The 13,963-nt window shown below is 45.5% G+C and overlaps 1 protein-coding gene across 1 annotated transcript in view; it reads left to right on the top strand.

The window, feature by feature from the left end:
- Positions 1 to 13,963, top strand: part of ZDHHC17 (zinc finger DHHC-type containing 17) — a 127,260-nt gene that overhangs the window by 102,243 nt on the left and 11,054 nt on the right. The window contains exons 12-14 of the mRNA XM_026648817.1: positions 2,776 to 2,869; positions 11,674 to 11,757; positions 12,217 to 12,374. Of these exons, the coding sequence (XP_026504602.1) occupies positions 2,776 to 2,869; positions 11,674 to 11,757; positions 12,217 to 12,374 (336 nt within the window). The remainder of the gene's footprint in view (positions 1 to 2,775; positions 2,870 to 11,673; positions 11,758 to 12,216; positions 12,375 to 13,963) is intronic.

The following is a 13,963-nucleotide window of genomic DNA, read 5'->3' on the forward strand; positions in this document are numbered from 1 at the left end:
GTGCCCATTAACCATATTTTCTTTATTTCTATTACCTCATCCCAAACCTTAAATGAGATAACACTGGTATTTTTAAGGGTCACTACAAGATTAACACAAATAACTTGTGTTTTCTCATGATCTCATCCTTTTACATGCTTCAGTCCTACCACTCATGCTAAAAATCCAAACTCAGTTTGAAACCGTAGCCTGCTTAAGCCTAACGTGGGCCTATGTTACTACAGTTGGCAACCTTTTCAAAGTTGGCCGCCTTAATGTTGTACATCAGAATCCATATTTAGGCAGATGATACAAAAACTGGGGGAGCTGTAAATAATGAAGAGCAATCTGGATCGCTTGGTAATCTGGGTGTGAACAAACTACACCTCTACCCCGATATAACACGACCCGATATAACACGAATTCGGATATAACGCTTAAAGCAGTGCTCCGGGGGGGGCAGGGCTGCGCACTCCGGCGGATCAAAGCAAGTTCGATATAACGCGGTTTCACCTATAACGTGGTAAGATTTTTTTGGCTCCCGAGGACAGCATTATATCGAGGTAGAGGTGTACGTACAGTATTTTAATACAGCTAAATGTAAACACAAAGGAACAAAGAATGTAGGCCATACTTAGCAGGATGGGGGGAGACTATCCTGAGAAGCAGTTACTCTGAAAAAGATATGTGCTGAATGTGTGCTTCCAGCATGATGCTGTGGTTAAAGGAGAGAGAAATCTCGAGTAGGAGTAGAGAGGTTCTTTTACCTTTGTTTTTGGCACTTGTGCGACCCTTGCTGGAATACTGTGTTCCATTTTGGTGCCCACAAGTTAAGAAGGATGTTGATAAATTGGAGAGGGTTGAGAGAAGAGCCATGAGAGTGGGAAAGTTCTGTGGCCTGTGTTATACGGAAGTCGGACTAGATGATCACAGTGTCCCCTTCTGACCTTTATACAGGACACATCTTGTGAGAAGCTGCAAAGTTTTGACAAATAGAAATATAAAAGGTTTATTGAAATAAACCAATGTGATTGGTTGTCGCATCCTTTCAGCAACTTCAAGCTATGTAGCAAAACTGTTATATTTTGAACAAGCATTCAGTTTCTCCCAAGAATCCTGGTTGAAGAAGTTTTGTATTATAAAAAAGAAAAGTCTGTGGAGAAGTTTATGTACCTTTTTGTATTCTGTGATTTTTTTGGGGATGGGGAAAAGGGGAGAATTATGAATATTTGCAGTAAACATTTCAGTTTGACTCAGAATTGCCATTGCTAGTTTAACAAAATGTTTAGGCCTTTTTCTACTGAAATCATGAGAATTGTAATGGTTTTTTAAAAATTTTAATACTTTCAGAGGTTTTGTGAAACTGAAGTACTTTCATTGATTTTTTTTTTTATGTAATGTAACATGATGTACCTACGTACATACATGTATGTGTGTCTACATACACATGTAATTTAGTCTTTTGTTGATCTGTATAGGCAACATCACAAAATCATATTTAGTTATTGTGAGAGCTTCGTGAAATATTGTATTATACTCCCTTCTACCATACAAAGGAAAACCCCTTTTGGTATATGCATTGCAGATTAGTTGTTTCAGGACCTATGTAAAATAAAATCTATTTGAGGAAGGCTCTTAAGAGATAAGTAAGCTTAACAAAGCCTTCCAAAACAGAATTATTTTATTTTAAAATGGGTTAGAACAAACTTTGGGTTAAATGACATATTGAGCCTGAAAAAGAAGTATCTTTTGCTTTGTGTCAAAACTGTCTAGATATTTTCCAGGTTAACTGGAAAGTTTCTTTAAATTCTGAAGTGTTTTAACATTTCCTAATTGTCTGTGGATTAGTTGCTTAGACTTGCAAGTTATGTTTACATTTTGAAACACGGTGTTTAAAAATAATTTCTTCCTGCACTTACCTACTGAGACCTGAAGTATGCATTTTATTTCCCATGGAAGAATTAATAACATGACAAACACATAATAGAAATACTTCTTCTATCATGTTTGTGGTGTCATTCATTTTGTATAATAAACATAGAACCTCTAAATTCAGATTTAAAGGGATAAGTAAAAATGAAGTTTTTTTTAAATATTTAGTTTTAAAGTTTAAATGTATTTTAATTTCAAGGTTTGTACATATATTTTGTATTTCAAGGTTTGTTCATGTATTTTGTTCTTGATTTGTCATCATAACCATTTAATATTTGATTTACAAAAATATATTCAGTTTGGGAGTGGTTTTCAAAATTGTCAAAGTGAACATTGGAGCAAAAGTCCCATTGGAAGTTCTCTGATAAATAGGCTTAATTAACAGCATTCTGTTTACATTAGGGTTCATTTATGAATAATGCCCAAAGAATAATCTCAGTCATAATGTAATACTCTGTCAATATTAAATAGCTGAAATGAAACAAATCCGCACCCAAAACTTAGATACCTAGAGGATTTAGAGGGGTTTGGGGTGGATGGAAAGAGAAATAAATATTTGATACTTTTTAAGATGCAACATTTTTATTTAAGGGAAAATATTTTAAATAGATTTTTGTACCATACATACCATAGCTGACGTATGATGAAATTTCAAGACACTAATTGTTTAATGGAATCTGAATTACCCATTAGGCTTTTAAATTCCTGTTGACCTTGATCTAAGGGATTAACAGCAGCAAAGTATTTTAACATGCATTAAAATTCCTTTTTTTTTTTTTCACCAGTATAAATCTGTCGGACTTTTCCTTTCACTTTGCTGTAAAGCTTTTTGTAATTATATATCCATAAATATCTGTCAAACAGATACGGAAGCCAGTGAGGTCCAAACATTGTGGCGTGTGCAATCGATGTATAGCAAAGTTTGACCACCACTGCCCATGGGTGGGTAACTGCGTAGGTAAGTGATTGCTCAAATATGGACTCTTAACAAACAGAGAGGGGAAAAATACAATTAGTCAGTTTGTCCACCCCTTTCTCAATGCAGGATCGTTCTCTACAGTATATTCCTCTGTACTTTAAAAAATTCCTGTTTTAAATGACCACAGTAACATGGTTTCTGACAACTTCCTGCGAAAGACTATTCTAGGTCTTCAGTATTACCAAAAGCATCTTGATGTTCAGCCTGAATTTTCTTTTTTTCTGATTCATTGCATTATTCACAGTTCTCCTCTCTGTTACCAATCCACACATAAGTACTTATAGCTTTGTTTCTAAGGGCTTATCTATATGGAGCAGAAATGTGCAGTAGATGGGTGTGATTTCTAAAGTGCACCAACATGCACTAACTGACCCATGGTGTTCCTGCTAACATGAACTAAAAAGATTGCACCAACAGACTCTACACAGGCCAGTTCGCATGCGACACATAAGTGTGCTTTAGAAAGCAAACCCCTCTTGTGCACATTTCTGCTCTGTGTAGAAAAGTCCTAAGTAAACTGCTTTCATCCCTATTAATTTTTAAACATTTTATTTCAGCAATAATTATAACACCACATAAACAGTATGTAAGTATGTTTTTGTCAAATATGAACTCTAATGTAAATCATTAATCACATTTTCAGTTACTTATCAATACAGCAGCTTTTTCATTTCCTACAAAAACAAGAGAGCATATACTGACTACAGTGGTGATTAGTCTCTTTAATATATATGAGATGAAGCGTGGAGAACTAGGAAATTAAAGTCTGGGTAACAGGTAAACTCACAAACAAGTATTTTCCATTAGGGAACTGTAGCCAAGTGCTCAATTAATTCTTTGCTATGTGTCAGTAGATCCTAGATGGCAAGCCATCTTGATGGATTTTCTACTCCTGGGGAATTTCTGCACAAAAAAATTAAAAATTCTGTGCACAATATTTTAAAATTCTGCAAAATTCTGAATATTTTATTTGTCAAAATAACACAGTATAATCATGCCAGTTTCAATTATTTTGGTAAATTATTTCAAGATACTTGTCAGCAAGCAAGTCTGAAATAATACAACAAAAAAGATTCAGGAAATGGTTTTTTGACAAATAGATTCCTTACTAGGCATATTAATACAGAACTTTGAGTAATAATTCATTTAAACTACAATACAGAACTGTGTTTCCCGCACCCCTCATAAGCAGTGCAAAGGCTTGGGGGAGTCGAGTCATGGGGACCTGAGGGAGAGGGAAGTAATTGCTGGGAAGGAGCCTGGCAGTGAACCTGGAAGGTTGTTGGGTGTGGGTGAGAGAAGTATGGAACAGTTCTTTTGACTCTCATTCAGTCAGGCACATCTGCCCCGTCCCCATTTGTCCCTCTACCCCTACGCCCCTCCCCATGTGTCCCTGAATCTGTTCCCTGTAAGCTGCGCACTTGGGCGGCTGCACAGGAGATATTCAAGTGCCGCCCAGCTGATTAGCAGAGCACGCACAGCCAGCAGCATGTGTTCACATGCCCCTTCTCTCTCTCTCTCTCTCACAACACACACACACACACAGTCTCTGTGTCTCTCACACTCACCTCCCAACACATACTTGAGGTACTTCCAACATCATTCCTCATATATTCTTTGCTTATAAAAGCAACATTACAACATGTTTACAGATGAAGGAAGCTCTTTGATTTTGGAGGAAGGAAGTGCCTTGTGTGCTTGTTCTAAATTGTATGTTTGAGTTTTCTGCTTTTGTCTTATTTATTTGTTCATTTCACTTGTTAAAAGCACTTGATTATTTTTTGCCTCTGGAGGAAGCTCTTGGTTTAATAGGCAAAATATTTGACATAAATGACCAATTAAGTACTCTGCTGCTTGGATACAGAGGGACACATCTTTTTTAGCCTATTATCACCTGTGTAGTGCCTGTGTGGTTAGTGCACCTCCTAGGGTCATTGGCGTGCTGTACTAGTGAACGTATTCTACAAATTGAGGGAAAGTTGAGTAGTTCCGAATAGTATATATACAAATAAATGTATCACAGTATTGGAAATGCAACTGTCAGGTATATTAACGCATGGCAAAAGTGGTTCTTCTTCGAGTGATTGCTCATGTGTATTCCACAGTAGGTGTGCATGCTCGCCACATGCACCAGTGCCGGAAGTTTTTTCCCTAGCAGTACCTGTAGGGGGAGAGCGCCCCCCGAAACCCCTGGAGTGGCTCCTTCCTGGCGCGGTATAAGGGGAGCTGCGCACTCCCCCCACCCTCAGTTCCTTCTTGCAGCCAGTGAAGGTGCGTCGGAACTGCTCAGCTCCAGCCTTGCTGCAGCTTGTCCCCAGAGCCGTTCATTCAGTCGTACCTGTAGTCAGTTTAGTTTTCAGTGAAGTTTAGTTAGTTAGTGAGCCCGGACTGGGTCATGCCCCGTGCCCCGGGATTTAAGTCGTGCGGCTCCTGTAGGCATTCTATGCCAAAGAGTGACCCGCACACAGACTGTCTGCGCTGCTTGGGAGAAACCCATATCAGCGAAAGGTGTAAGATCTGCAAGCCCCGGACTAAAAAAGAAAGGGACATTAGACTCCAGGCCATCCTGATGGAGTTGGCGCTGCCCCAACCCCGGCACGCTGCTCTGATCCGGTACCCGGCACCGTGGCATTGGTGCGTGGAGACCCTCCAGTACCCTCGACTAGTCGGCACCGCTCCCCTTCCACGGGGCACGCCAAGAGGACTGGAAAGACTCCCTCTTCGCAACGGCACCGAGGGAAGTTTGGGACAGAGACTAGACCCATGTTGGGTAGTCCTCGGTCCCCATCGGGCCCTAGGCCTCTGACTCACGTGGAGTGGAGTAGCCTGGCCCCTTCGGAGCAGGCCTCTCCGGATAGCTGGATGCCATCTACGCCTGAAGCCCTCCAGGCAGCGAAGGACGTCATGTCCATGCCGGTGCCGGGAGCGCCATCGATGTTGGCCCCATGCTCCAGAGGCAAGCCGCCGCTGGGATCACCGCAGTCACTGCCAGCCCGGTACCGGTCTAGATCGAGGGAACGTTCCCGACACCACTCACCGCCTAGTGACCGTTCAGGGCTCAGTCCATGTGGATCGCCCTCGACGCCGGCCAGACTATCTGGATGGGTGCCATCTGATCGGGACTCCCAGCACTGCTTGTCTTCACGAAGCGAGCTCAGACAGGACCGTGGCGGACATCGCCAACAGTCCTCGCCTCAAAGGGAGTACCGCAGTCGGTCATGGCATGACCGTCAACGTCGTTCCTGCTTGGAATCCTGCTCAAAGTCTCCGCCAAGGCACCGTAGCTCCAGGCGTCGATCGCCGGCTCCTCGCCGTCGCGGGTCCGCCCATCGAGATCGCTCACAAAGCAGCTACTACCATCGGTGCCGTTCTCTCGCCTCGAGGCCGCGGTCCCGCGGTCGACATAGATCCTGGCACCGCCGCTGCTCCCAGTCCGGAGGCAGCAGCAAATCGTACACCAGCCCGACCTCCGCTCACAGTCACCCATCTACAGGCCAAACTAGCCAGCCTGATCGGCCAGCCCCACCGGTGCCTCAGCAAGTGCAATGGCACCGTGCGTCGTGGCTGGCCCAGTGGGCACTGTGGCCTCCGGCACAGCCCCCGGTGGGGGCTCGCTCGGTGGCTAGGGCGTCTGAAGCACCATCAGCCTCCATCCCTAGACCGCCGAGAAAGGAGTCTACGGGTCCTGCTTTGTCGGTGCCATGCCTGGAATCCGACCAGGTGGTGGATCCTCCAGTGCCGGCCGACACCCAAAGCACCGCACCGGCCTCCTCACCCCGTCCGGAGGCTTACTAAAAAGAGTGACAGCGAACCTCCATCTCCAGGCTGAGGAAATGGAAGAGCTCTCATACTCCCTGTTCAATGTGCTGTCCTCCTCGGCACCAGGCAGAGTGGCCTTGCCGCTCCATGAAGGGGTGGCAAAAATTTCAAATACACTGTGGCAAACGCCAGCCTCATTGGCTCCCATCTCTAAGAAGGTGGAGCGCAAGTACTTCGTACCCACTAAGGGGCACGAGTACCTGTATACCCACCCGGCACCCAAGTCCTTGGTGGTTGAGTCAGTCAACCACAGGGAGTGACAGGGGCAGCCAGCGCCGACCCCAAAGAACAAAGGCTCTCGGTGGCTGGGTGCTTTTGGGAGAAAAATTTATTAGTCGTCAAGCTTCCAGCTGAGGGTAGCAAACCATCAGGCTCTCCTGGGTCGCTACAAGTTTAATCTCCCCAAGTTCAAGGACTCCCTCCAGGAGCGCGATAGAAAGGAGTTTAAGGCACTCATGGAGGAAGGGGCAGCCACCGCAAGGGCGTCTCTGCAAGCCACTTTGGATGCAGCGGATACGGCCGCACGGTCCCTGGCCTCGGCGGTGTCCATGAGACGGGCGTCCTGGCTTCTGCTCTCTGGGTTATCCAGCGAGGCACAGTCATCGATGCAGGATCTCCCTTTTGACGGGAAGGCTCCGTTTGCAGAGGAAACGGACACAAAGCTGCACAGCATGAAAGACTCCCGTACGACCCTCCAGACCCTGGGCCTCTATGTCCCTGCTCCGGCAAAACCCAAGTTCAAGCCACAGCAGGCTCCCGCATAGGCCACTCTTCCGAAATACGAGGCTGCATATAAGAAGCAACAGGACTATAAGAAACGCCCGCAAAGGAAATACCGGCCTACCCCACAGCCTGGGTCCTCTAAGGGCAAGCAGGCGGGTAAAAGGCAGTTTTGACGGGATGCTCGGGGGTACCCCAGCAGTTTTCAGCAGGGATCCACCCCCAATAATGCTCCCTTTTTCCAATCGATTGTGTGCGTTCCTCCCGGAATGGTCACGGATCACCTCGGACTGTTGGGTCCTCGACACCATCTCCTGAGTTACACCCTCCAGTTTACCTTCTACCCGTCCAACCACCCCCTGCCCCCGTCCGTCTTGGGGGACCCATCACATGAGGCTCTGCTCGAGCAGGAGGTTGGAAGGCTCCTGGAACTAGGAGCGATAGAGGCGGTGCCCAAGGAGTTCCTGGGCAAGGGTATTACTCCCAGTATTTCCTTATCCCAAAGGCTCAGACCCATACTGGACCTGCGAGGTCTGAACCAGTACTTGGTAAAACTCAAGTTTCGCATGGTTTCCCTGGCCTCCATCATCCCCTCCCTGGATCCCGGGGATTGGTACGCGATCCTCGATCTACAGGACGCGTACTTCCAAATCCACATATTTGAGGGGCACAGGTGCTTCCTCCGTTTTGTGGTGGGACAGAACCACTACCAATTCATGGTCCTCCCGTTTGGTCTGTTCACTGCCCCCAGGGTCTTTACAAAGTGCATGTTGGTAGTAGCGGCCTACCTCAGGCGCTGGGGCATCCAGATATTCCCCTATCTGGATGACTGACTGGTCAAGGGCACCTCCCAGTCGCAGGTGAGGGATCATGTGGCACTCCTCCTGTCCACATGCACCGCCCTGGGCCTGTTGGTAAACAATGCCAAGTCCACGTTAGTCCCGGTCCAACGCATAGAGTTTATCGGGGTGCTCCTGGACGCAATGTCGGCCAGGGCCTCTCTCCCCCCAGACAGGTTGGAGACCGTGAAAGGGCTCATTGACTCGATCGTAAGGTTCCCGGGGACGACAGCCAGGTCCTGCCTACAGCTGCTAGGTCACATGTCAGCGTGCACATATGTGGTCCACCACGCCAGGCTCAGGATGAGGCCCCTACAACTCTGGTTGGCCTCGCAGTTCTCCCAAGCCACGGACAGGTTGGACAAGGTCCTTACCGTGCCGAACTCTGTGACCGCCTCCGTACGGTGGTGGTCCACACCGAGCAACATGCTCCGAGGGGTGCCGTTCAGGAACAGGGCCCCGTCAGTGGATCTGGTGTCCGATGCATTGGACCTGGGCTGGGAAGCCCATGTGGGCAGTTTTCAGACCCAAGGCTGGTGGTCTCCGCAAGACCTGACCCTTCACATAAATGTCAAGGAACTCAGGGCGGTGCGGCTGGCGTGTATGGCCTTCCGCTCGCACTTGAAGGGCAAGGTAGTCAGGGTTTTCACGGACAACACGGCCTTGATGTTCTATCTCAGCAGGCAAGGCGGGGCCCGATCCTCCGCCCTCTGCCACGAAGCCCTCAGCCTGTGGGACTTCTGTATAGCCCACGACATCCACCTAAAAGCTTTTCACCTACCAGGCGCCCAGAACGTGAGGGCGGCTCGCTTGAGCAGGGACTTTTCCTCTCAGCATGAGTGGTCCCTACACCTGGAAGTGGCCTTCCAGCTTTTCCGGAGGTGGGGAACTCCCCAGGTGGACCTGTTCGCGACCCGACAGAACCGACAATGGCCCTGGTTCTGCTCCGGGGGGGCCTGGGGAGGGGCACTATCTTTGATGCTTTCATCCTGCCCTGGTCAGGCCAACTCCTATACGCCTTCCCCCCATTCCTGCTGATCAGCAGGGTCCTAGAGAAAATAAAGACGGACAAGGCCAGGGTCGTCCTCATTGTCCTGGCGTGGCCCAGGCAGCACTGGTACGGGACCTTCTTGGGCCTGGCGGTGGCTCCACCGTGGCCATTGCCGCTCCGCCTGGACCTGCTCTCTCAGGACCGGGGCCGTCTCCTCCACTCCAACCTGGCAGCTCTTCACCTCACGGCCTGACTGCTCAGGTGGCGAGGAGAGGACATGCCCAGCTCTGGTTCAACGCATCCTCTTTGAGAGTAGACGGCCCTCCACTCGCCGCTCTTACATGGCGAAGTAGTCTCGTTTTGCTAGGTGGGCGACGGACCAAGGTGTATCCCCAACGGCCGCCCCGATCCAGCTTATCCTTGATTACCTTCTCCTCCTGAGGGCCCAGGGCCTGGCACCCTCGTCAGTCAGGGTGCATCAGGCAGCCATATTGGCCTTCCATCCCCCGGTGCAAGGACACACGGTGTTCTCCCATGCTATGACCGGCCGGTTCCTTAAGGGGTTGGACCGGTTTTACCCGTATTCTAAGCCCCTGGTCCTTCAGTGGGACCTGAATCTGGTGCTGGCTCGGCTTATGGGTCCCCCGTTTGAGCCGCTGGCCATGTGTTCCTGATCTCACCTCTCATGGAAGGTGGCCTTCCCGGTTGCTATCACGTCGGCCAGGCGAGTCTCGGAGCTCAGGGCCCTGACTTCTGAGCCACCGTATACAGTCTTTCATAAGGACAAGGTCCAGCTCCGCCCACACCCCGCATTCCTCCCGAAGGTGGTCTCCACCTACCACATGGGTCAGAACGTTTTTCTACCAGTCCTTTGCCCCAAACCTCACGCGACTAATGAGGAACGCCGCCTCCACACGCTCGATGTGAGGCGGGCTCTGGCTTTCTACCTCGAGCGAACCAAGCCGTTCAGAAAGTCCTCGCAGCTGTTTGTCGCCTCAGCTGAGTGCGCGAGAGGCCAGCCGATTTCCGCTCAGCAACTGTCCAACTGGATCACTTTGTGTATCCGCTCCTGTTATGAGCTGGTGGGTGTTCCCCTGCCGCGTATTCTTAGGGCATACTCAACGTGGGTGCAGGCCTCGTCGGCTGCCTTTGTGGCCTACGTCCCTATTCAGGACATTTGTAGGGCAGCCATGTGGTCTTTGCTTCACACGTTCACCTCGCACTGTGTGATAGTCTCCCAAACCAGGGATGACGCCGGGTTCGGCAGGGTGGTACTCTGTCCCAAGAACTTGTGAACTCCTACCCACCTCCAGCAGATACAGCTTGGAATCACCTACTGTGGAATACACATGAGCAATCACTCGAAGAAGAAAAGACAGTTAACTTTTCTGTAACTGGTGTTCTTTGAGATGTGTTGCTCATGTCTATTCCGCATCCCGCCCTCCTTCCCCGCTGCCGGAGTTGTCTGGCAAGAAGGAACTGAGGGTGGGGGGAGCGCGCAGCTCCCCTTATACCGCGCCAGGCAGGCACCACTCAAGGAGTCGCAGGGGGCGCTCTCCCCTTACGGGTACTGCTAGGGGAAAAACTTCTGGCACCGGTGCACGTGGCGAGCACGCACACGTACTGTGGAATAGACATGAGCAACACATCTCGAAGAACACCAGTTACGGAAAAGGTAACTGTCTTTTTCATTTTGAGCAAATGCTGTTATGTTATGTGTCATTCACTCCATTTTAAATTCAATTACAAGTAGAATTTTTTTTAAGTTTCATTCATTAATTTAACCAGTTTTTTTAACGTCTTGTTTACCTAAATTGTTGGCTATCCATCTTTTTGTTGAATATTTTCTTTTCAGTTGGCTGTCAAGCAGTTTAAGGTCACCTTGTCCTATGCCTTTAATTGTCAAAAGAGGATGTGGATTTTTGTCCAGATTTCTCTTTTCTGTACGTCTTATTAAAAATACCTGCCCTTGTTGCCAAGAAACAAAAATAATTCAGTATTTTTGAGACATACCAAAACAATTTTTGGGCTCTTCCTGGCTCTGCAACAGCTGTTAACTAACCAGTTCCCAAAGCTGTGTTGATATCAATAAAGCAGATTGTAAATTAAACAAGCGTGTGTGAATTTCAGCTGCAGTATGGTAGGAGCACAGAAAAATAAAACAATGTTTGGCCTTATTGAAAGGGCAAAATTGTAAGGGAGAAAAACACCTATTTTCAAACTTCTAAGAAGTCATATCGATTTTACAGACTAATATAATGTTTCCAGAGAGTAATGTTTTCATATAAAGTAATTAGCAGTGTTGTCCTAAAATAATTTAAATTTAATTCACATGTAAATCAGCCATCAAGCGTATTACTGACCTTTTCTCAAGGTGGAAAAAATTAATTCATGTTGTTTGTGTTCATCTTTAGGGGCAGGGAACCATCGCTATTTCATGGGATATCTGTTCTTTTTGCTTTTTATGATCTGTTGGATGATTTATGGCTGTATCTCTTGTGAGTACATTTTTTCTTAATTGTTTTTAAGTACAATATTTCATTTAGTTCCTCGTATGAGTATTTGCACTATCAGAGTTATACTTTGATACTTTTTTTGTATTGGAATTGAGGTATGCTTTAGTATCTGCCCAGTTTGGGTGTTCTAGAATAGAAGAATACCTAGTTATTATAGAAAAATATCTCATTAAGAATTCAATACAGTCCTTGTTACTATTATTCCATGCCCTTCATTAACTTACTATCATCTCTGTGAATTTAAATTATAGCTGGTTAGAAAAGGAGGGACAAATTGTAAAGGTTTTTGAAAATTATTTCCATATTTCATAAAAAAAAATTGCATTTTGTCAAAGTTTTCTGACCAGTTCAAATTTAAATACTACATTGATATATAGAAAAAATGTGTGATCTGAGGATTTTATATAATTTTTAAATCTATAATTTTTTTTCTTCTTCCAGACTGGGGAATCCATTGTGAGACTACTTACACAAAGGATGGATTGTGGACATACATTACACAAATTGCCACCTGTTCACCTTGGATGTTTTGGATGTTTCTAAATAGTGTGTTTCATTTCATGTGGGTGGCTGTGTTACTTATGTGTCAGATGTATCAGGTATGAAAACGCACTTTATTTGTTACTTATTATAGTCAACCCTGAATATTGAAAGTAAATTTGCATTCCCGTTGCATCAGATATTCCTTTTTCAGTTTACTTAACATTGTTATAAAACAAGGCTCAGTGATCACAGAAACAAGGTTTGCAGAGGGAATAGAAAGCTGATTGTGTTGTCAGTCATAGGGGTTGCCTCATTTAGAATGGGGGGGATCTGGAGTCACCAGGCAAAAGGGAGATTGTCTTATTGGGAGTTGAAAGAATGTGAAGGTCTTTGTATACCTGTACAAATGATAATTTTAGTAAGAGTGAAAGGGATCAGAAGTCTCTATTCAGTAGCTCCCTTGACAGCCATACAAGTGAAGATAGTTTAAATAGGATAGTCATTGAATTAGGTTAGAAGGCTTTCTTCGATCACTTTTGGCTGACATTTTCTTGGTTTGAAACCTTGGATAATTTTTTTAAAAGTGTCTAAGTCCCATTTTTAAGAGCAATTCAGGCACTTAGGCTCCTGAGTCCCATTGACTTTCAGTGAGATTTATCCTCCTAAGTCACTTTTCAAAATGGGACTTAGGCTCTTCAGTCACTTAAGTGCTTTCGAAAACTGTACCCTTATTTCATATTACATGGTTAATGCCTGTTGCAAATTATTAGTGCTTCTAAATGGCACTCAAAGAGATTTAAATGCTGATACTCTTTCACCTATCACCTTCATGACACTCCTAGCTTTTAGTGGAGCAGTCATCAGGAACTCAAGACTGCTTGGCTTGTCTACACGGCACAGCACAGCTCTCTAGAGGGTCTGATTTATAAAGCACTGTAACATGTTGTGGTCTAATTGCCCCACATAGACCCTGCTAGCATTCTCTAAAAGGTATCTAATTTGCATCTGCATAGTCTTGTTTCAAAAATTCTGTGCAATGGTTTATATGTCAAAAGTAACTGCTCATTGTTAATGATTTTAGCAGAAGCTTCCAGCTAAATTGACTCCCACCGGGCTCCTCCCAGGTGCTGAGGTCCCCAACTTACCAAACTTCCAGCTTTTTCCTCTTACAACATTTTCCATGCAGTTCCTTGTCATAAAAAAACTAGGTCTGTCAAGCGATTAAAAAAATTAATCACAATTAATTGTGAGATTAAAAAAATTAATCACGATTAATTGCGCTGTTAAATAATAATAGAATACCACTTATTTAAATATTTTTGGATGTTTTCTACATTTTCAAATATATTGATTTCAATTACAACACAGAATGCAAAGTGTACAGTGCTCACTTTATATTTATTTTTGATTACAAATATTTGCACTGTAAAAAACAAAAGAAATAATATTTTTCAACTCATCTTTTTTTTCTTTTTTGGTTGTTCAGATTCTGTAGTTTCTGCATTGGAGTGTTGCTCTTTTAAGACTTCTGAAAGCATGCTCCACACTTCGTCCCTCTCAGATTTTGGAAGGCACTTCAGAATCTTAAAACTTGGGTTGAGTGCTGTAGCTATTTTTAGAAATCTCACATTGGTACCTTCTTTGCATTTTGTCAGATCTTCTGTGAAAGTGTTCTTAAAACGAACATGTGCTGGATCATCATCCA

This window comes from Terrapene carolina, unplaced genomic scaffold, assembly GCF_002925995.2.
Source record: "Terrapene carolina triunguis isolate 2854851 unplaced genomic scaffold, T_m_triunguis-2.0 Scaffold68, whole genome shotgun sequence".
Lineage (NCBI taxonomy): Eukaryota > Metazoa > Chordata > Testudines > Emydidae > Terrapene > Terrapene triunguis.